Source organism: Mytilinidion resinicola (genome assembly GCF_010093595.1).
Source record: "Mytilinidion resinicola strain CBS 304.34 unplaced genomic scaffold BDZ99scaffold_2, whole genome shotgun sequence".
NCBI classification, from domain to species: domain Eukaryota; kingdom Fungi; phylum Ascomycota; class Dothideomycetes; order Mytilinidiales; family Mytilinidiaceae; genus Mytilinidion; species Mytilinidion resinicola.
In genome coordinates this window covers 212,576-233,584 of record NW_022985438.1, presented here as the reverse complement: position 1 = coordinate 233,584, position 21,009 = coordinate 212,576, and the positions used below count along the sequence as shown (strand labels likewise).

The 21,009-nt window shown below is 52.5% G+C and overlaps 8 protein-coding genes across 8 annotated transcripts; 5 read left to right on the top strand and 3 right to left on the bottom strand.

Moving 5' to 3' along the window:
• Nucleotides 1-53: 53 nt before the first annotated feature.
• BDZ99DRAFT_457635 (uncharacterized protein) lies at nt 54-1,799 on the bottom strand. The gene is made up of 2 exons (XM_033718729.1): nt 1,776-1,799; nt 54-1,724 (listed from the first exon to the last, which is right to left on the bottom strand). Exon 2 carries the CDS (start codon nt 1,666-1,668, stop codon nt 220-222), a length of 1,449 nt encoding a protein of 482 aa, XP_033582620.1. The 5' UTR covers nt 1,669-1,724; nt 1,776-1,799; the 3' UTR covers nt 54-219.
• Nucleotides 1,800-4,069: 2,270 nt separating this feature from the next.
• Nucleotides 4,070-6,464, top strand: BDZ99DRAFT_565608 (SDA1-domain-containing protein; the record flags this gene model as incomplete). The annotated part of the gene is made up of 4 exons (XM_033727495.1): nt 4,070-4,116; nt 4,166-4,201; nt 4,250-4,537; nt 4,589-6,464. The coding sequence occupies 4 exons, from the start codon at nt 4,070-4,072 to the stop codon at nt 6,462-6,464; spliced, it is 2,247 nt and encodes a 748-aa protein (XP_033582619.1).
• Nucleotides 6,465-6,506: 42 nt separating this feature from the next.
• On the bottom strand, nt 6,507-8,955 carry BDZ99DRAFT_457634 (amino acid transporter). Its single transcript, XM_033718728.1, has 4 exons — nt 8,100-8,955; nt 7,848-8,047; nt 7,063-7,640; nt 6,507-6,970 (listed from the first exon to the last, which is right to left on the bottom strand). The coding sequence occupies exons 1-4, from the start codon at nt 8,775-8,777 to the stop codon at nt 6,753-6,755; spliced, it is 1,674 nt and encodes a 557-aa protein (XP_033582618.1). The 5' UTR covers nt 8,778-8,955; the 3' UTR covers nt 6,507-6,752.
• Nucleotides 8,956-11,822: 2,867 nt separating this feature from the next.
• Nucleotides 11,823-12,698, top strand: BDZ99DRAFT_471006 (uncharacterized protein; the record flags this gene model as incomplete). Its single annotated transcript, XM_033721702.1, has 1 exon — nt 11,823-12,698. The coding sequence occupies one exon, from the start codon at nt 11,823-11,825 to the stop codon at nt 12,696-12,698; it is 876 nt and encodes a 291-aa protein (XP_033582617.1).
• Nucleotides 12,699-14,588: 1,890 nt separating this feature from the next.
• BDZ99DRAFT_457627 (uncharacterized protein) lies at nt 14,589-15,271 on the top strand (the record flags this gene model as incomplete). The annotated part of the gene is made up of 1 exon (XM_033718727.1): nt 14,589-15,271. A coding segment is annotated over exon 1 (272 nt), but the record flags the coding sequence as incomplete, so codon positions are not given.
• A 321-nt stretch (nt 15,272-15,592) lies between these two features.
• Nucleotides 15,593-17,680, bottom strand: BDZ99DRAFT_432335 (nuclear migration protein nudF). Its single transcript, XM_033717328.1, has 3 exons — nt 17,396-17,680; nt 17,171-17,339; nt 15,593-17,110 (listed from the first exon to the last, which is right to left on the bottom strand). The coding sequence occupies exons 1-3, from the start codon at nt 17,431-17,433 to the stop codon at nt 15,956-15,958; spliced, it is 1,362 nt and encodes a 453-aa protein (XP_033582615.1). The 5' UTR covers nt 17,434-17,680; the 3' UTR covers nt 15,593-15,955.
• Nucleotides 17,681-18,814: 1,134 nt separating this feature from the next.
• On the top strand, nt 18,815-19,988 carry BDZ99DRAFT_541411 (uncharacterized protein; the record flags this gene model as incomplete). The annotated part of the gene is made up of 1 exon (XM_033726739.1): nt 18,815-19,988. A coding segment is annotated over one exon (906 nt), but the record flags the coding sequence as incomplete, so codon positions are not given.
• Nucleotides 19,980-20,922, top strand: BDZ99DRAFT_565605 (uncharacterized protein; the record flags this gene model as incomplete). The annotated part of the gene is made up of 1 exon (XM_033727494.1): nt 19,980-20,922. Exon 1 carries the CDS (start codon nt 20,257-20,259, stop codon nt 20,920-20,922), a length of 666 nt encoding a protein of 221 aa, XP_033582613.1. The 5' UTR covers nt 19,980-20,256.
• Nucleotides 20,923-21,009: the final 87 nt, after the last annotated feature.

The following is a 21,009-nucleotide window of genomic DNA, read 5'->3' as shown; positions in this document are numbered from 1 at the left end:
TAGATGTGCCTGTGAATTCTCTCAAGCCACTTCATTCATGGAAATTACCAAGTCTCATTAACACAACTCGTACCAATTCCAAGACTACCCAACCACCCCCATCCTTCCTAGTCCCTAATAGTACATCGAAGGTATTCCCCCCATCCATCACAACCTCGCCTCCATCTCCAAAACCCCGACCCCTCCTGAACTCCCAGCAGTACTGTTCTAGCACACGCATCAGGAGCCCTCCTCCATGACGGGGCCATCCTCCATGACGAAACCATCCTCATCCTGCACACTCTCTTCCGCCTGCATATCCTCCATAATCTGATGCATGCCCCTCACCTTTTCCCCCCACAGCCTCCTTCTTTCCTCCCTCGCCTCCCTCGCCCTCGCCTCGCATAGCTCCCTCTCATGCTGCTCTCTCACAGCCAACTCCTCCCGCATCCCCCTCGCCGCCTGCGCCGTCTCCATCACACACGTCCGACACATCCACGTCCTACTCTCCACTATATGCTTCGCCTCGTCCAACTCCCCCCTATCCTCGCGCTCTTCCTGCAGCCGCTGGCGCTGTTGCAGCGCCAGCGCGCTATTCCACTCCTCCTGCCTCTCCACCGCCTTCCGCTCCGCCGCATGCAGGCAATCCGCATGGTAGAGCCCCACCGCGCACTCCGGGTTCGCGCACTGCACCATCGACTGTCCGTCTTTATCAAACCCACAATAGCAGAACGTATATCCGTGCTTCTTGTACGCCCGCCGGAACGCCTCCAGATCGCCCTCCCCTATGCGGCGCGCCGCGGCCGTCTTCACCCACGACTGCTCCGACTCCTTGAGCTGCGCGGCGAGGTGGGCGTCCAGTTGCTCGCGGGACCAGGGCCCGGTGTCCTCCGCGTCGACATCTTCGGGGGGTTGGGTTTGGCCCGCGGGCTCTTGGTCGCGCATGGTTAGAGACTCCTTGGCGGCGCTTAGGGCAGCGCGCTTCTTCTTGAGCTCGGCGGAGAGTTTGCGCTTCGCGTCCTCGGCGCGGCGTTTCTCGCCCGCGAGCCAGCGGTCTGTCTCGCGCTGCTTCTGGAGTCGGGCGACGATGTCGTCGTACTTTTGCTTTCGGGTTGGCTCGGCTAAGACACTGCGAGACGGGGCCCCTCTGGTGGCTGAGGAGAACGAAGGCGTGTGTAAGCGGATAGGGAGGCTGGCGATTGGCGACGGCGTACAGCTGAGTGTACGCTGTAGAGCATGCAGGGGAGGCGGAGACATAGAGTTTGGGGGTAAGAACGTGACGGAGGTCCTTGGGGGCGTGATGGGAGCGCGAGCGGCGGCGGGAGTGCTCATGCGGCGGTACTGTTGGACGAAGTCGCGCTCGCTGTCGTAGACTAGCTGCCCTACGCGTGCGGCCGCATTGCGGATCTCGGTGCGGGTGACGCCGCCGCGGAGGGAGGGGCGGGATCGGGGGTTTGAGATTGAGTGTTGTGACTGGTATGGAGATATGTAGACGGTGGGGACGAATGCGGGAAGCATGTATTGCGGGACGGTAGACTCTGCTGTGAATGCTGATGGCGTTGGAGAGACGTTAATTGGGTTGTAGCCGGAAGAGTAGGAGAGTTGTGGAATATCTTTGGCTGATGCTGATGCTGGTTGGTCTTGCCTGTCTGCGATGACGAGGGAAGGGACTGGTTGCATGGCTGGCATCGAAGATGTGCTCTCTTGGCTGTCGGGGAGTGTGAGAAACAGAGGCTGCCGACGATCTGTAGAGTCAACAGTGCCGTCAAGTCCCATGTTTAGATCATCTAGCTTACTCAGATTTTCGTTCGAGATGGTTGGTGGGTATGGAGAACGGTAGATGCGTGGCTCCTTCTCACCATCAGGAACCTTCCTCAGCCCCCCCGAATGCTCGGAGCTAGTGGAAGCATCTCCGCTTCGGTAAAGGCTACCTGCCTCATTCCAAGTCTTATAGATCGGCGCCTGCCTTAGAGATACTGGTGGTCTGAACGGTTGCCTCTCTAGGCGTGCTTGGCCATTATTAACCTGAGGACGCTGCTGCGGGATAAGCTTTGATTTAGCTTCAAGTCCAGAAAGCGGATCCTGGTTTCGTAGAACAGGACCCGTATTCAATGTAGAAAGTGCTGGCTGATTATGGTGTGCTGGATAGTTGACATAGGAACGCCGCTGTGGAGTGTGTATTGAAGTCTTTTCAGAATCCGAAGACAATACGGGCGCAGAGGGTAAGCTCGATTGCAAAGAAGGCGTTGCAGAGAGCGCATCTTGTTCCTCATCAGTAGCAGGCGTGAAGCCAGCGATGTGACGCTGATTCCACAGATCTTCCAGACAGCCGAAACAGAACTTCAATCCCTCAGGCATGACTTTGCGGAGGGTAAAACCCCTGATTTTGATATCGTCATTGCGTGTGAAGAACAACACCTTGTCTCCCACGTAGTCGCAGTCAGGCACGCATCGTAAGGTTTCCCATCCTACGTATGGCTCAAGGCTCAGGAAACTCTTTTGCTCTGGTGGAGGTGTCTGTTCTCTATTATCGCTCCAAGGAGAAGCTTGCGCGCCGTTGGTTCGAGTACATAACGGATGATCACAAGGAGCGGAGAAGTATGCAGACGGACGAACAACGAAAACGTAGTTTCCTAAGAGACGAATTAACCTAAGCCGCGGTAGCATTAGAGAAGAGGAATGCTGACTGGCAAGATCTCGCACGATGTCTGCGACGACTTGTGCAATTTTAGATTTTGTATCATAGTGAGGTCGCTTTCCTGAAGTAGAGGCGAAAACCTGGATTCCTCGAGCAAGCGGTGCATCTTGCCAGAGCTTGACCTGACATCCGGCGAGCTGGTGCACTGGTACGATGTCGGATATGTCGGGGGAGAAGCCATGTTCATCCCGCCGAGCGCTTGCGGGAAGATATTGATTAAGATAGGCTCGCATCGCTTGGCCTCCCTCCCCCATGTTGTCCGATTCCATGATATAACTAACACTCGAAGGTGGTGCGTTCGGGTTAGATGAGTCGGAAACAAAGTATACGTCGTCCAGCAATTTACCGTTCTCCCCGATACTGGTGTCGATATGTCGTCGGCCGTCGGGTCCAAGATAGAACTCGTCGCTATCGTCGGAGGCATCATCTGTCAGCTCGGGCGGATATTGCAAGCCGAATGGATCGAGATTCGCGGTGCTCTGAAACAGGTTTCGTTGCTCGCTGACATTTTGGTGATTACGGAAAGCTGCGTCCAAATCTAGCTCGAGGTTGCTGGCGTGCGCATGAGGGGGGACATAGAATGGGTCGTCGACGCCGATATCATCTCTTAGGTCCATGATGACGGAAGGAAACACGAGACGATGCAAGCGAGAGGTGCGACAATACTTTTAAGAAGGCGGGGAACGCGTGAAGGAAAGATCGTGCGACAAGGAGAAACTTGGTGAGGCTTGGCTGGTGGAGGAGGGCGGCGAAAACAGAAGCACGTGGCACGGATCATGGTGGTCGTCCCTGGGAACCATTCTTTCTTGCGGAGGTCGTGAAGCGACGGACATCCTCGGCCCGTCCACCAGGACTGGATAAGACCAGTATTTTGCTTTGAGTGCAGTGAAGCAGATGACTTTCGTGGGATAGTCTGCCAGCCTGTAGATTAGCAGAATTAGTACTGTAGAGTGAGATGCTATTAGTAGGCATAGAACTCTACGGGCGTCTGCTTCATCACAGATCATGACACATCCCCGTGCTTTCCAATTGGGAAATTTAGACCTTTAAATTGATGTATGGATGAGAGCCTTGAGGGGCTCCCGGACGAAGTGTAACCATGACGGCACGAGAGGTGACAGCTTCTACGTGTTATGAGACATGCAGTCCAGAAGAAAGCTATGTTGTGTCGGGGATCTTTGACAGCTTTCGCTCTTGATGAGATCTTTTAGCGCTTGAATGCTTCACTCTACAGATTAAATGGAATTGATAGACTTGAAGAAGAGTGGTAGTGAGATGGGACGAAAGGGGCGTTTCTCACCGCTTTTCATGCCGCTGAGTTCTGCCGGCGGAAATTTCACGCCCACCCCAATTTTCTCAAACTCTACTCTTTAACACAAAGAACGAGCAATCATGGGTAAACGCAAAGTCGGCGCGCTTGATAAAGTGGATGCGGATCTGTAAGAGCTCCCATGAGTGTGAACAGGTTACCTGGCTAATACAGAACAGCCCGAACTTGCAGTACAAGATCCGCCGCGACCCACAGTACGTACTTTCCCTCCAGCCAGTACGCACGGAGCTGACTATTTGAAGGTCTTACAAGGACGACTTCCAGAACCAGTACAACCAATATGAGACCTTCCGAGAGCTCTTCATGCAGGCGCCTGCGTCAGCGGACGACAATGGCATTGTCTCCCTCCGGGACCTCATAGATTTTGTCTCGCACGTCGCGGATTGCTACCCTGCAGTCACGGCGAACTTCCCGAACGATCTGGTTCAAATACTGTCGCTGCACCATGCTGAGCTAGAAGTTGAGTTGAGGGATAAGATTGTGGGAAGTTTGGTGCTTTTGAAGAACAAGGATGTCATAGACTCTTCTACGTATGGTATCCTGAACTCTAGGAAGCATTCTCGACTGATTTGCGCATCTAGTCTCTTGAACACCCTCTTTCCAATCCTCGTATCAACTCCAAGCAAAAGTCTTCGCGCTCTTCTATTCCAGAAAATTTTGTCCGACCTCCGCTCGTCCAACGCCAAAACCACAAACCACCGCCTCAACCGCACGATCCAAACTGTTCTCTACAACCTCCTCACATCCGACCGCGCATCACCGAAAGGGATATGGGCTGTCAAGATAACCCGGGAGCTATGGAAACGGCAAATATGGACAGACTCCAAAGCGGTAGAAATCATGAAGGAAGCAAGCTTGGCAGAGAACGACAAGGTAATTACTAGCGGCGTGAGGTTTTTCCTAGGCGGCGACAAAGAGCGAGAAGAGGCTGCGGACGAGAGCAGTGACGAAGAAAACATCGATATGGGTCAGTTGCGACATCAGGTCGGCATAAACAAAAAGACGAAGAAAAAGCAGAAAGAATTGAAGCAAGCCGCTGCGACGGTCAAAAAGAAGGAGCGCAAAAAGAGCCAACCACATCCTCTCAACTTTTCTGCTTTCCATCTCCTCCACGATCCGCAGGGCTTTGCTGAGCAGCTCTTCTCAAGACATCTTCAGAACACGAAGTCGAAACTTAATCTGGACCAGAAACTCGAAGTGCTTCAGCTGGTATCGCGACTCGTTGGTCTCCATAAGCTTACAGTTATCTCGCTCTACTCGTTTTTCATCAAATACCTTACCCCTCGACAACCGAAAGTCACCTCATTCCTAGCCTCTCTAGCCCAAGCGACCCATTCTCTAGTTCCCCCGGATGCACTGGAGCCACTAGTTCAGAAGATCGCAAACGAGTTTGTTTCGGAAGCCTCGGCATCCGAGGTTGCTGCAGCTGGGTTGAACGCTATTCGTGAGATCTGCGCGCGGCAACCGCTAGCTATGAACGATACCTTATTGCAAGATTTGGTCATGTACAGGAAGAGCAAGGACAAGGGAACCATGATGGCTGCGAAGGGGTTACTGAGTTTGTATCGGGAAGTCGGTGCTGAACTGCTGAAGAAGCGAGACCGAGGCAAGGACGCCACTATTGGGTTGAAGGTAGGCGAAATCAAGGAAAGGAGATATGGCGAAGAGGCAGCAGGCGAGATCGAAGGCCTTGAGCTGCTGGAACAATGGAAGGCAGACGAACGACGCAAGAAGCGCGAAGAGATGGGCCTTCCTCCTGACGCCCCCTCTGACGAGGACTCCGAAGACGAAGCCGAGAACTGGAAAAACTGGGAAGTCGAAGAAGACGAAAGCGATGACGAAGAAGGCTGGATCAACGTCGAGAGCGACGGCGAAGACATCAACATCAGCGACAGCGACGACGACAAGCCCCCCGCCGCAAAGAAAGCCAAAACCGACGCCGGTTCTGCGACTCTAGACACAACCCACGACAAAGAAAACCCAGATGCTGCAGAGGCCAGGCGCATCTCCAAACTCGCCACCACGCGGATCCTCACCCCCGCCGACCTCGCCAAGCTCCAAGAGCTCCGCCTCGCCTCCTCCATCACAAAGTCCATGCCCTCCGCGAAACGTCGGCAGGCCCTCGAAGCCCGCCACGCCGACGACCCCCTCACGGCGGCCGAGATCGAGGCGCCGGGCTTGCTGGGGAAGAAGACGACGAAGCAGGAGAAGATTGAGATGGCCAAGGGGGATCGCGACCAGACGCACCAGAGCACGACGGCGATACGGAAGGAGAAGAAGCGCGCGGAGGGCAAGAGCACGACGAACAAGGAGAAGGCGAGGCAGAAGAACTTCTTCATGACGCTCGGTAAGGCAAAGAGCAAGAACAAGCGGAGTTTAGTGCAGACGCAGAAGACGCTGCGGGGGCATATCGATAGGAAGAAGAGGGGTGGGAAGAGGGGCAACCAGGGGCAGTAAGGGGAAGGTGCTTCACGGTGTGTGTATATGATGGTTTCCCTTTCGGTTTGTGCGAGAGATAATGCTTGAATGAGATACCCGTTCATCCCAAGCGTTTTTGGCTACTCGAATCACTTCGATCCTTGAATTCGGATGCAAAAGGGTATGAATTATATACATGCGTATCGAATAAATCGCCATCCCCCCTATACACTAACACTATCCCACCAACCCCTGTCATATATATACACCCCCCTGCTCCTCCGAATCCCGTGGTTCACTAGGATTGAGAGAGAGCAGCTCATAGCTTCACAGACTCCCCGCCCGAATACTCGCCCTCCGCTCCTCGAGCACGGCGTCCTCCTGCACCGGCGGGCCGGCGTAGTGCTTGCGGCCCCAGACAAAGTACCACAGGGACGCGACTACGAAGAAGGCGAAAAAGACGACCGAGGCATAGTTCATGGTGGTCGAGGAGACGGGCAGGTACGAGGGCATGCAGAAGAGGGGGATGGCGAGGGCGGACCAGGCTGTACACACAGAAATCAGCTTGTGTTTCAAGAGAAAACAATGGAGCGGGCTGTTGCTCGCTGGTGGTTTGGTGGGGGGGGGAGCGACTTACCAAGCGCCACGACGTTGGCGACCAAGCCGACAACGCCCATGTTGTAGTCGCCCGTCTTGACGTGCGTGCGCCCGCCGATGAGCGAGACGGCGATGGGCACGGCGTACGAGAGCGTCAGGCAGATAACGCCGACGCCGGAGAAGGCGTTGAAAGCAGCCGTAGAGCCGAAGTAGATGACGCCGAGGATGATCTGCACGACCATGCTAAGCATCATGGCGTTGAAGGGCACGTCCAGCTTCGGGTTGACCTCCTTCCAGTACTTGCTCCCCGGGATGGCGCCGTCGCGCGAGAAGGCCCACACGCAGCGCGCCGCGGCGGTTGTGCAGCCGATGCCGCAGAAGAGCGCGAGCACGAGCAGCGGCACGAGCAGGCCGAAGGCGCCGCCGGCGGAACCGACGGCGAACTTGAAGATGGTGGGGACGGGCTGCCCCGAGAGCAGGCCGATCAAGAGGGTGAGGTCGGGCAGGACGAAGACGATGGGGATGAGGAAGACCAGCCCGCCGATCGTGTTGATGATGATGGTGTAGACCATGGCTTTGGGGACTTGGGTCGCGGGTTTTTCGACTTCTTCGCACATCCTGCGGGCAGCGTTAGCTGCAGTCGCTTACTTCAAGGGGTAGGGGGAGAGATGGGGGAAGAGGGGTGTCGTTAGAAGAGTAGTTCCGTCAGGTGTTGTCACGTGTGTTGCTCTGGAACGGTTGCTCTGGAACGAAGGAGGTGTTGCTTGGGATGTAGCTGCTAGGGGAGTAAAGCTGCTTGGGGTTGGATTCGCGCTGGGGACTAACGAGATGATCATGCCGGTGGACGAGGTCGCGTAGGCTGCTTGCAGGAGGCCGACGCAGAAGGACCAGCCAGCCGGCCAGCCGGACTGCGGCTCGAAGTCGGTGAAGACGTATTTGGCGCTGTGGCGGCCGTGTTTGGCCAGGGCGAGGATGCACACGATGATGGAGAGGACGCCTGCAAAAGTCCAGAAGATAGCGAAGGTCTAGTGTCACGTGAGTAGAAGAATGGGGAGGGGTCCAGGGTCCGGTACGTACGTCGAGAAGGGGGAGGTATTTGTTGCCAAAGGCAGAGACGGCGTTGCATAGGAAGGTAATGGCGACGAAAATTAGGAAGACTTGGTAGGTCTCTGCGGGGAAGATGCCCGCATCGGGAGCCTCCAGAGTGCTGCCAAAGACATTGATGCAGGCGACGAAGAAGAGGGTGGTGCCAAAGTTCACAGACAGGGTGATTGTGATGTTGCCAACGACGAACGACCAGCCACAGATCCATGAGGCGATCTTGCGATATGACGGCGGCGCAAGCATGAAGGTTTGATAGTAGACGCCGCCAGCAGTTGGATATACCGACGTAATCTCTCCTAGGGAAATAGCGACACAGAGAATGATGATGGACACTGTTACCCAGCCCCAGATGATGTTGGCTGGGCCGCCGCCAACGAGCGGATAGAAGAAGGTGGTTGCCAGTCCGTAGGGAATTGAGGCCAGCACGAAGGACATGAAGACAACCTGTAGCGTGGACCTGTTCCGGACCAACTCCGACTGGTATCCCATGGCCTCGAGCAGGTCGTCGGCGGAGTTGTCAATGCCTCCTCCATGGCCCTTCTCATGATCTGCCTTGGTAAGACTGATTTTCCGTGCAGAGCTGCGTCGGTGGGTATCGTGTTGGTCGCCAAGGGACGAGGACTCGCCGTAAGGGCGCTCTGGGAGACTCATGGCACAAAGAAGCGCGGAGCGAGTGCTGGAAAATTAAAAAACTGTAGAAAAAGAGGGATCACTGTCGCGACTGAAGCCAGAGAGTCGAGTGAAGACTCAGCAGTTAAAGTCGTGTCCGTAGATTGCGCTAGGCCTCAGCAGGTCAGGATATACGAGGGCCCCTGGAAGACGTGCAGCCGTTCACCACGCGGTGTCCCCGCGCCTGAGCGTCTGCGGGCGTCTGCGTTGCAGCGTTTTTACGGAGGCGTGATAACCACCTGCTGCTTTGGCCACAGCCCGGTACGGCAGCTTGTTGCGGATGCCGAGCCGCTGCAGTCCCAGTGGAGTCCTTTGACCGATCGGTGGCGCTAGAAGGCCGCTAGAGGCAGCTAGAAGTACGTAAGGCCGTGAGAAACATGCCGCGTTGCGTCAGGAGAGGGTGGGATATCTGGGAGAACTTCGGCTGCGAGTTTCACAATCAGACCCCGAGCATCGTGCGGCGAAAGCGTGAGATATATTCGAGATAGTAGGGATGCCTAGGTACGAACACCGTCGTCAAGATACGAAATAGCGGATGAAAGATAATGGAGGCATGACCGAGCGGCCGAAGCTGAGGCGTGAACAAGCGTCTCCGCATTCTTGGCGCGGGTTGAAGCGAAGAAAATTCAAACTCCAAGATTTCCGATCTAAGGATGCAGGCTTTGATTCGCGACGCTGACCTCGAGTCCCTTCGGAGGATGACGAGTATACCCGCGAGTTCCGTCCCGCGATAGACAGGATCAGGACCCCGCCGTACAGCATGTCTATCGAGGAGATGAGGATGAAAGAAATCGAAGCCAAAAGGGATAAATTATTCTATCTAGCGATAGGAAGATAAGAGTATCGAGATCTTCTGCACGTAACAGCTGGCGTCATTATTAACAGTGTCGGAGACTTTTATCGGCTGTTGGATATTCTTCTTCTCGGCCTTTTCATAGATTGGCGGCCAGTAAGCCTTATGTCTCGTACCAACCTGAAGTCAGACGAGAAGGCAGCAGGAATAAGGGATCAATGGATGCAAAGGTATGAAAAGAGTGGACTAAAGCATCATCAGACCTGATTGGGAAAAGGGCGTCTTTTCACCTGTAGCTCTAACGACCCGCTCAAGCCGTTCTATCATCACTCACACAACCTACACACCACCCACGCATTCTCTTTCATCTCTTGCATATGTGTTGCATCTCCTAATTACTCTTTCATTTCTCATAGAATATCATTATTTTCAGCCAGTCACATCCCTCAGCGGCCTCTGTACTTCTGCTTTTCTCGACCCCACGCTAGCCTTGCCACCCAATCGTGCTAATCTCGCAATCATGCACACCCCGCACTCTCAGCGAACCACATACCCAGGCCCTCCATCATTCTTGGACTGCGACAAGCCCACAGGCCACGGCGGCCCAGACGCACACATCATGGTCTTGCCACTACTTCATCGCTGCAAGGCCATGAACCCCCTTCAACAGATAGACGTTATGCCTTTCATCCTCATGGAGAGGCTAAGTGCCGTCATTGACTTCCGGAAAAGCCCACGCTTCAAGATCGTTTCGATTTTCACCTCTTTCAACATCTTATGTAATCTTTTGAGAGTAGATTTGCAGTCGTGGACGTTATCTTTGATAATGACCCATGTATCGGCAAAGTCCCCAGCTAAAGCTGACCGGTACTTTTCGCAAGCTTTCTGAATAGCAGCGGCAACGGTTGTGAGGGCCCTTGTCTCTGAGCGTAACCCTTTGACATCTTCATCGACACCGCGTACACTTCTTACGATATCGTCGAGTAGCAAATAGACCTGATTCAAGAGTGAGCTGTAATGCTTAGAGCTAAGGTTGACGTTTGAAGACTGCCTTGCCGGCCACAGAAACGATGCTCGCTGCAGAGGCAGCAATAGATATTGGATCCATGGCAAATGATCGCGATATCCGTCGTATCCCTTAACCCGTCGAGGCGCAACGCTCGGGCCAACGCCAAGCGAACATCATTCTCAGATATACAAACAAATATTGTCAGGCATAACAATCAACCAGAACCCACCTAAAAAGACAGCAATTGATGCCCAATCATGCCCAGAACATCAAATGACATTAACTATGTCAAATGGAAGGATTCTCGTACAAAACAAGCGAAAACACCCCCCCCCCAAAGCCGGCGCCGCTGCCCGAGTTCTCTCCGCTCCGCATCAACAGTTGGCATGCTCCAGGGAGAGCCTCTATGCCCTCTGGTCTTAATCGGCATAATCCTATGGCCATTTTCAAGCTATTCTTCACCAATAAAATAATGGAGAAGATGGTGCAGTGGACAAACGAGCATGCAGAACAGCACCGGCCCACCGACGTGCGCCTGCCACGGCCATGGAAGCCAACTACAAGGCACGAGCTCTATGCCTATTTTGGAACACTTATTCATATAGGAGTTACCGTGGAGAAGCGCGTTAAGGACTATTAGGGCCCTAGATCACGTGGTGCTAGCCATATAGTAAAAGACTATATTTCAAAGACCCGGTTTAAGCAGATTGATCGGTACTTTCGGTGCTCTCCTATGCCCCAGGATGGATTCCATTCGACATTTAAGCGTATAGATAAGCTCTCTAAGTATCTACAAGTACGCAGCCGCATGTACTGGACCCCAGGCCCTTACCTTGCCGTCAATGAAATAATACAGAGGTTCATAGGACGGGCTAGCAAAATTATCGACATTCCATCTAAACCAACGCCGGAGGGGTTTAAAATATGGGTTCTTGCTAATCAAGGCTACATTCTTAATTGGCTATGGCATGCTAAGGGAGATAAGAAAAGCCCTATTAACCTTAACAAATCATTCCTTGCAGAGGGCTTCACTAAAACACAAGCCGTTGTGCTTGATCTTTTAACACAACATAATTCTATTATAAATCAACCCCTCTATCCACCTTATAAGCACGTAGTTTAGCTGGATAATCTTTTCTCTAATATAAAGCTATTTAAGAGGCTCCGTAAGCTTGGAATAGGAGCAGCTGGCACCGTGCGCACAACTAAAACAAAGAGAGAAGAGATGGAAGGAATTAAGACAAATATTGTCGCCATTAAGGAACAATCTAGCGCTTCACAACGCCAGATAAAGAGGAAGAAGATTAAGCCTGCAGAGAGCTTCTCTCCATCGCTTGTAGACCTTAAGTTAAGCCACAATAGGCAAATTCCGTGGGGCACGCTATATAGCGAGTTGTCAAAAAGTCATAAGGTGATGGAAATCGCCTGGAAAGATGCAACAATAGTCTTGTTCCTGTCTACTGTGCATAACGGGAAGGATTACATTGCTAAGCTACGGAAACAACCTACAAAAACAGCTACAGGATATCATCAAACGGTGAAGATGTTCGGTAAAGAGGCGCAGGCGTGGCTTAATATTCCAGTGATGATCGATGAGTATAACCTCTGGATGTGCGGCGTGGACGTGGCAGACCAGATGCGCAGCTATTATAATACAAATCGTGTCCACAGAAAGACATGGAAGCCATTGTGGAGTTTCCTGTTGGATACGGTTGTGGGCAATAGCTACATGCTCTCATCATACAGGCCCGAGCCGGGCTCAGGCGAGCGCGCATCACGCCAAGATACTCATCTACAATTCTGTCGAGACCTACGAGACAAGCTCCTACATGCATCTATTCGCTATCGCCAGCAAGATTCTATGCAGAGAGCGAAGGGGCCTATGGATCTTGTTTGGAGACCGGTCAATGAGCATCAGCATGTTAAAATGTTCACAAAACAACCCACCTGCGCCGGCTGCTCAGCTAAGCACCGCGCAACTTCAAAGCCTCATCTTGGCGCTCGAAAAGCTCTTGCTGAGCTATCTGTCAATACAACACAGAAGAAGCGAGAGGATAGCAGGGGGTGGAAACGCCGTGAAAGGCCGCCAAGAACGAATTAGGGCTGTTCTGTATGCAACATTCCGTTCTGTAGAGAGGGCACGTGCTGGAGCGAGCACGTAGCCCGGCTCAACACCATTGCCTAGCTCTACAAGCAGATATGTACATAGAAATCACGAATTCAAACATTCTCATCTCTCCGTAGCTCTCATACTCAGGGGCCGATGCGGTGCATCTGATTGGCTACAAAAAGTGGCCCGAGCGTTGCGCCTTAATCGACGGGTTAAGGGATAGGCTTGGAGCTAAAACGTTGTTGATTCACCTCAAGCGGCTGTCGATGGAGGGTAGCCTGTTAGCCTGGTGAAGCCGTGTGTGGCGTTTAGAATCAAGCTGCACCTTTTCCGAAACCTACCATCTACTTCGTAAACATATTTGTGTCCTTGTATCGGCACTGGCGCCACCATTGTTCGGGATCAGATTTGTGCCTCCAACGGAGGAGTATGGATGTCATGAAGAGAGAGACTGGCGGGGTCGGATATGGGACTAGTCAAAAGCAAAGTTATTCTAGCTGACAAGGCTGAACTGCGCCTTCTTCAGCCTCGAAGCCAAATTCTTCGCAGCCGCATTTCACTCTGATGACGGTGCTATATCATCGCCAGGCTTCAGCAGGCCTAAGCATTGTCGGACTGGGAAGGACATGGGTTGGCATTTTCCGTTCCGCTTTCGATTGCAGGCTCATTCTCTCTAGAATACGGGGAGTCTTTTGAACTGAGCATCCCTCTCAAACTTCAAACCTCTGTAGTTGAAGGAGTATGGTGCCAGTGGGCTAGTCTGTGCTTCCAAGGGATTGGAGGCCACCGCTTGAAAGGCTGCGTAAAACTCTGCATCGACGTCACCTGCTCCCTCGTTTGTAAAGAAAAACTTTAGGTATCCCCGGGTGCAATACAAAGCCGCACACAATATAGAGAGGTAGAAATTAGTTGGCCTGCTCGGTGTCTGTTAGGTGAACGTGACGTTCGCGCGTCATATAATGATAGATCGCTGTACGTCACGGCGTTCCAAGGTTTGATTGGGCTTCTTATTCTAGCGCTAGGTTCCACAACATATTGCAGCGCATGATTCAACGACATCTCATGCACCGTGCCTCATACGGTATTCTCTCCCAACTCAAGCCACTAGTCAGAATTAACCTCTTTGCTTAGGCCGTGTAGGATGTGTTTAGATGTCGAAAGACTGGTATAGAAATCGAACTCATAGAGCCTGGGGGTTCCTCGCCGACTGTAACACGCCTCGTATTCATTCCACTGAAAGGGTATCGTTTCTCAAAACAAACGTCTGCTCGAATTCTCGACTCTCACGGCAGCCAAGTTTGGATTGACGAACACGCGCTCCGAAATCCTTTGAACACCCTGCCTTCCCATTCTAGCGCTTCAGCTCATCCATTCTGCTGCGCCGCACAGTCTGCCTTTATTTGCTCCTCATATGACACCCCAAGCTGGCATCCACGGCGTCATGAAGTGCGACTGTTTCTGGCAGACCCTACAGTACCGCGCCGCCCCCTTCCAAGGAGGCGTCTAGCATGCTTTTGTGGATCAAGAATCTGTTATATGATTGGCATAGGAATGGATTGGACGGAGTGCGTTTCTCCGTAGGCTAGACAGCTGGGCGAACCTCTTGCTCATTCAGGAGGTTGAACGTACGCCCTGAAAGCTTTTACCAATCTTCTACTGGCTCGAATGTTCAAAGTGACCACTTCGTCAGTTTCAGGTTCTCCTTGACAGTAGTAAGTCGCTGGACGCCAAGTTCCCTATTCAAACTCTAACGCCTTCCAGTCCCCTGCTACCGGCGTAGGCGTCTCGAACGAAAGATGCAGTGGTTATCTAACCAATCATCAGATGATTGATGCCGTCGGAAAAGACCTCCTGGGTGTGTAAGGATTTCAACAAGACATAAAGTGACTAAGGAAATTCCTTGGGACGTCAAGGCCATTCTTTTTCAACTCGTTCTCGGTAAGGTTTTGAGGATTTTCCCCAGAGACCAAGTGATCCTTCTCATACAACCAGCACTCTCGAAACAATGCCTAGTCTTTGCCCCAATTGCAGCCAGACCAAATACAACTGGGTCAGATCAACGCCTTGTGGCAAATGCGGCGCCCAATATGGAGGCTACTACCTCACTTCTACCGCTAAGGCGTGTACTGACTCCAATTGCAATCATGGCGCCAAGAAGAACGATCCCAACAGAGACTGCACTGCGTGCTATGGAACGGGCAAGAAACTCACCCGCTGCGACAGAGCGGGTTGTGTCAATGGTTACATGCGGTATACTTGCCTGGACTCATTCCATGACTAAGGGAGAAAGGAGTAACTAGCAGGAGCTACTCCTCACATGGCAGCAAGCGTTGACGAAGAAAGCATGAATCATTACGTGCCGGCATCGTTTGTTCATGTTGTTCTGGTTCCTGCAAGTTGTTGTTCGTCGTTGGCTTGGTCGCTTTGGTTTTGCCTATTGTCTACAACGCCCCTATATGTACACCACGCTCGCTTGTTGCGCTGATTTTGTATCCTATCGTTGTTTTTCATTGAAGGGAAGGTGAAGGGCTGAAGGAGGGAAAGGTTGTGTATTTTGAAATCGGACTTCTTTTGGGCTTGGAACCCATACAACCTTTGCACGCATGTGTCTATTCACCGGCCATCTTGACGTTCTACCGTTCTTGTCTAATATTCCCGATGCCAGTTGGTCAGCTCATCTCCGTGGTTGCTTCTGAAAGACTGTTGTTGGGTCACTAGCCAGGAGAGTGCGTTATTGACAGTCGTACCTTTAGAGAGAGCTATCACGGAAATACAGTCATTCCGGGATTTGCGTGTCCATTTGTCGAAGGCAGTCAGCGCTCTTTATATGGTTGCGTATATATCTCGATCTATATCACCTTGATATGGGAATTGTTTTGCAAATTCAGCGACATAGGAGAGACGAGCACGCGCGTTTAGTAGACCTAAATCGTCCCACATGCGCTGATTTCAATCTAGCTACATTCTAGTCTATACTTCAGAGCGATCGGTGTGGGTTAGGAGATGCCTATGACACACTGCGCCTCTAACTAGTCTCCGTTGCCCAGCCTTGCAAGTCGTCTTGAGCTAGCTGGGAAGACCTCTCCTCATACCTGAGCCCGCACGCCTCGGTAGTTCTCTCCAATCTTTCCGCACGCCTCATCTAGACCCGGTGGTTTGGTGGCATAAGCGACAATCGTCTTCACAGCTTGCCCGAGGATCACGAGCAGCGTATCTGGACCGTTTCGTCTGTTTTGTCTTTTGACCCTTCAGTTAGAGAAGATCCTTAGTTTTCGATCCACTCCTCCCGTGGCAATAACGCAACGAATTTGCACGTTAGGGATATTCCCTACGGTCCCCTTCTTCGGTGTCCCGTTAGGTTGGGCAATTTCCGTAGGTGGTTCCTTTACAATTCCTGGAGCCCAGCCCAGACAGGTGATGAAGCGTTCATTCGCATCATCCAGCATCTTGACGCACCTTGCGTCCTGGGTCAAGTCCCAGCACCGTAGCGTCTTGTCATCCGACACCGACAGGAGATATTTGCCGCCGGGGTGGAAAGCGACCGCCCGGACCCAGTTGTCGTGCCCTGTTAGTGTCATAAAGCAAATTCCTCGTGCATCCCAGAGCTTAATAGTCTTGTCCCGCGAACCGGTCGCCATAAACTCTGCAGGACTGCTGGCTGGGGGTGGCTTCTTCAGTCCAGCTAAAGAGGCAAGATGTTGGTACGAAGCAGGCGGAGCAAGTACACAGCATTCGATTCTGTTTGTATGACCAATCATTTCCAACTTGCTGTCTGGATCCGGATCGGATATATCCCATAACCGAACAGTTAGGTCATCCCCAGCCGAGAGGAGGAAACGTCCATCAAACGAGGGGCAAACAGCTCGAACCCAGTCGGTATGACCCTTCAGCATCTTCACGCAGTAGCCATTGGTAACATCCCATACTCTCAGGGTCTGATCTCTGCTCGCGCTGACAAGCAAGTTTCCGGTTGGTATGAAACGAACGGCGCTCACGCTATGATCATGACCTAGTAAAGTCCGGATGTTCTTATAATCGTTTGCCGGATCCCATAGCTTAATTGTCAGGTCGCTGGAGCAGGACGCCAGAAGGATGCCACCTCTTGGGCCGCCGTAATCAACGTCTAGGACTGTTCTAGTGTGCCCTTTTAGCGTCTTCTCCAGCTCGCCTTGTTCCCAGTCCCAAACTTTGATAGTGTTATCGTCGGAGCCAGAGGCAACAGAGGTGAATATTGGATGGAAAGCGACGCAGTTGATGGTGTCTCGGTGCGATTCTAACGTGTGTCGAGGTGGCGATCGAGGTAGCCAAGCAGTGGGGTCTTGTTTGCGCCTGAAGCCAGAGGTAGATGACGCATTGTCGAGCTCCGATTGCATCGCGGTGGCCCGGGACTCGAGGTCCATTATCTAGCGTGAAATAATGGTTATGAGTGTGCCAAACGACAAGAATCCGGTGCGTAGACATACCCTTTTCTGTAGCCGGACAACGCCTATCCATTTCTTTTCCAGCACGGCTTCGTATTTCTTTATTGTATTCACGTTCAGGACATCTTCCTCGAGACTTAGCTCTGCCCGAAGCGTAGCGGCGGCATTCGATAGGTGGTTCGCTGATAGGTATGCTACAATCGACTTGTGTCTGGGAGCGCAACGTCAGCTTCGATCGCGAGATGATCCTCCACAGTATGTACGCACAGCTCTTCAGCTTGCCGAGTCGTTAATATCGAGCTCATAATGAGGATGTTGTGATACTCTCCGCGTCTGTTTTCGCGCGGTTCTAAAGAACTGAAGTTTACTTCGAAGCCGTTCCCCAAAACACGTTCAGGAGGGCCGAAGTTAATCAGGAGCGCGGATTGAGCAGATGAGATGCAGACGCTGGAGCGTCACATCCACATCCGATCAGGTGACCTACTCTCGCACTCGCTCCTCGCACCTTCCTTGTCACGGGCTATAGGTGCATGTGATGAGAGGGATTTGAGGTGTTGACTGTGTGTGGAATTAACTCGGAGGCACAGAGGTAACTTCGCCGAGATGCGAGATTCGAGATTCAGCCGGTACGACCCCGCCAATTTACGCGAGGCCGGGGCTGTGCTTTTGGCATCGGCGCGGCTCCGGAGAGTACAATAGCAGCGTACAGTGGCACGAGTGGGTCTCGTACAGTCACGTGCGTGCGATTATTGTAGCACGCCTGCGTATATTTCATCACATTCTCAATAAACACCCAGGCATAAGCCTGAAGCTCGAAGTGCCACAAGGGCACCCTAAGGTGCCTACAGCGACGCCAAGACCTCCAATTGGTGAGTCAGAAGGTGAGAAAAACAAAATAGCGTCCGACTTGCCACTCTCGGAGGCCTCGAAGCATATACTACATAGACTACGGGACAGAAGGGTGTATAACTACAAGTTTATAAATGTACATGGCAAGCCACGTACACCTGCGAAGCCCCCCCTGAAACCTTAAGCTCCGCCTGAGCCTTGCGCACCTCCAAAGGCTTAGAGGGCTACTAGTACTAAGAAAACTAAGCAAAAAGAGGCCAAAAGTTTGAGTGTTCCCAAGCGACGGCGGCCATTAACTTTGCATACAGACGAGGCACCTGCGCAGCCTGTAGTGAAGGCTAAGAGAGCGCCTAAGGCTAAGAAAGCTAAGGAGGCAAAGAATGGTAAGAAGATGGCGATTGAGGTTGATGGACGTACATAGGAGCCGTATAAACTCTAGATTATAATGTTGATGTTTCAATTTTGAGGGTGTGATGAAGTATACGCAGGCGTGCTACAATAATCGCACGCACGTGACTGTATGAGACCCACTCACGTGTCACTGTACACTGCTACTGTACGCCGGCACAGTACTCTCCGGAGCCGCTGCGTCTTGGCATGGCGGGAAAAGGTCCCCATAAGACGGCGTCACAAACATCCACTTTCAGAGGGGTATTTACCAGAAACCTGCGTTTATGTATAAAGGGAATAGATCCAAGAGAAGGAAAACCCGAAGAAGCTCGGGTCGGGAAAAGGCAAAGATACGCTTGTTGGACTTGAAAGAGACGAAACTATCGCCTTTGATGCTCGAAGAGATGATGGGAGTTCAAAATCATAGGTCAAGAAAATGTCTACTTCATCGTTCAGTTCCGACCAGAAAGATACGCCTTAGATGTCGAGATTACAGGAGCAGCGAAAGAGATATGCAGCCCTAAATGCCCCCATGTCGAGCGGGTGGAAATTCAAGATCCTAAGATTGTTCCAAGAGGTCTTCAAGTCTACGCTGTCGAGTTTCTACCCGGTGTTCCGTATTCGAAACTTCAACCAAGGGCCCGGATCCTGAGTTTCCAAGAATGGACGCATCAATCGCGACTCATCAAAGGCTTTACGCATTTTGTCGCACGAGGATGGCCGGCATCTCCCCAGAGCCGCCAGCCACAACCTTTTCCCTTGTCGTCCGGTTACCCTGAACGTTCCATCCAGATGACCGGCAAGGTCGGCGCCTCTATCAAATCGAAGCTCGCTCAATTGGTGTCCGACTTGCCGACCACTGCACTCCGAACGCATGCGCAATCTGTTCTCTATCAATTGCCCACTATAGAATCGCTCCCCATAGTCGTAAACCACGGCGATGTGGTTCCAGCCAACATCTTGGTTGAACGTACTACTGGTTCCCTAGCTGGTCTTGTAGATTGGGTCGAAGCAGAGCATCTCCCATTTGGGACGTGTCTGTATGGACTGGAATATCTCCTAGGCTGGATAGACTCGGGATCCAGCCAATCTTTCGTATATTTTCAGAAAGCTGAAGAGTTGCGAGAGCTCTTCTGGAACGAGTTGGCGGTGTGCATTGGGATCGATCTAGGGAAGCTAAATCAATGGAAAAGTCACGTTGCGCTCGCAAGAAACCTGGGAATGCTGCTCTGGTTTGGCTTCGCATGGGATGGTGGCAATATTGATAGAGTTGTGAATCGGGACGACGACCCAGAGGTCGTGGAGTGTCTGGAGGCATTCTTGAGCGTTGAATTAGGGAGAGCTAGGTTATGAGTCGACTGGGTCTTCTGCCGCCATTGAATTCTAGCCCAGCAAATATGGCTATCACGGAGTGGTGAGTGGGTGTGCCCAGCCCTTGACTTATCCAGAATCTGGCGAAAATAGACCCAAGGTTCCCAAAGTGGTGCCTCATGACGACCACGAACCAACCCCACGAGCAGACTGACAAGTTTTCTATTACAAGATTTCGAGCCACGTATGATCTTGGTTTCCCTGGTTGGTTTCGAACCTTGCAGCTCTCGAATCAAACTGCACCATACGAGCCGCGGCCCTCTCTTCGTAACAACCTTTAACTAGCTGGAGGATACTTCCTCAAAAGCAGCACAAGTCTAGTACATCTGGCTCTACCACCCTATCTGCCATGGAAAAAAACAATGCTAGCCGTTCTCTGATCCGCGCTTTCCTCTCACAAACCCTAGTTCACCTTCCAGTTTACGTTAAACAAATCCGAGAAACCAAACTTTCAGCTATCAGCTTTCCATCTCTCAGCCAGAACACCGTCGCTTCGACGTACATACTCGCTTCGGCAAATGGACCCGGAAATCCAAAACCTAGCACCAAGACCACGCCAGCACCCCGCAGCAATGGACAACGCCTCCCTCGTGTGGCAGCGTCCGAATTTCCACCTACCAAACCTCCCCACAAACGCCGCAGCCTCCCAGAACCCGACGTCCAGACCCAGCTACCGCGACGTGGCAACCCAAACCGACTTTCCCCGCCTCATCATCCGCCTCCCAGCCCCAGCCCCGAAACCCGTGGACGTGTTCCTCCACCAACCCGCCCGCCAGCTCCCTAGCCAATCGCGTGCCCTCAAACTCCGCCGGCAACGCGAACTCCGCACCTGCGTGGACCAAGCGGCAGAGCTGTTCAACGTCCTCCAGGAAGAGACATGGGAGTTCAGCGCCGCCGACCGCGACAAATTGCTGAGCCAGGCGCGGGTGTGTCTCTCGCGGCAGCATGAAGTTTTCTGCATGAAGGATTGGTGGAAGCTGCGGGCGCTGTGCAAGGACAAGTGGAGGGGGAGGGTAACAGCGATTGGAAGGGAGTATGCGTCGCTTAGGCGGGAGTATAAGCGCATTGTGCAGGAGATTGAGAGGAAGGAAGTCGTGGTGATTTTTAAGACGGAGCGGTTTAGGGAGCAGGTGGAGATGATGAGCGAGCAGGTGGATGCGTGGTATGATGCTGATGATGATTAAGCACGATTTTCTAGTAGGGATGAAGGGGGGAAAGTGTGGATGGGGTGTGATAGATTCAGTTTTACGGCATGGCGTTGGAGGAGATGG

Coding starts and splice junctions, on each gene's coding strand:
- BDZ99DRAFT_457635 (XM_033718729.1), bottom strand. CDS start 1,668: ATGCCAGCCATGCAACCAGTCCCTTCCCTCGTCATCGCAGACAGGCAA.
- BDZ99DRAFT_457634 (XM_033718728.1), bottom strand. CDS start 8,777: ATGAGTCTCCCAGAGCGCCCTTACGGCGAGTCCTCGTCCCTTGGCGAC. Junction 8,048..8,099: donor AATACCTCCCCCTTCTCGAC/GTACGTACCGGA, acceptor ACGTGACACTAG/ACCTTCGCTATCTTCTGGAC. Junction 7,641..7,847: donor TCCACCGGCATGATCATCTC/GTTAGTCCCCAG, acceptor CGCTGCCCGCAG/GATGTGCGAAGAAGTCGAAA.
- BDZ99DRAFT_432335 (XM_033717328.1), bottom strand. CDS start 17,433: ATGAGCTCGATATTAACGACTCGGCAAGCTGAAGAGCT. Junction 17,340..17,395: donor ACTCGGCAAGCTGAAGAGCT/GTGCGTACATAC, acceptor TTGCGCTCCCAG/ACACAAGTCGATTGTAGCAT. Junction 17,111..17,170: donor TTGTCCGGCTACAGAAAAGG/GTATGTCTACGC, acceptor ATTTCACGCTAG/ATAATGGACCTCGAGTCCCG.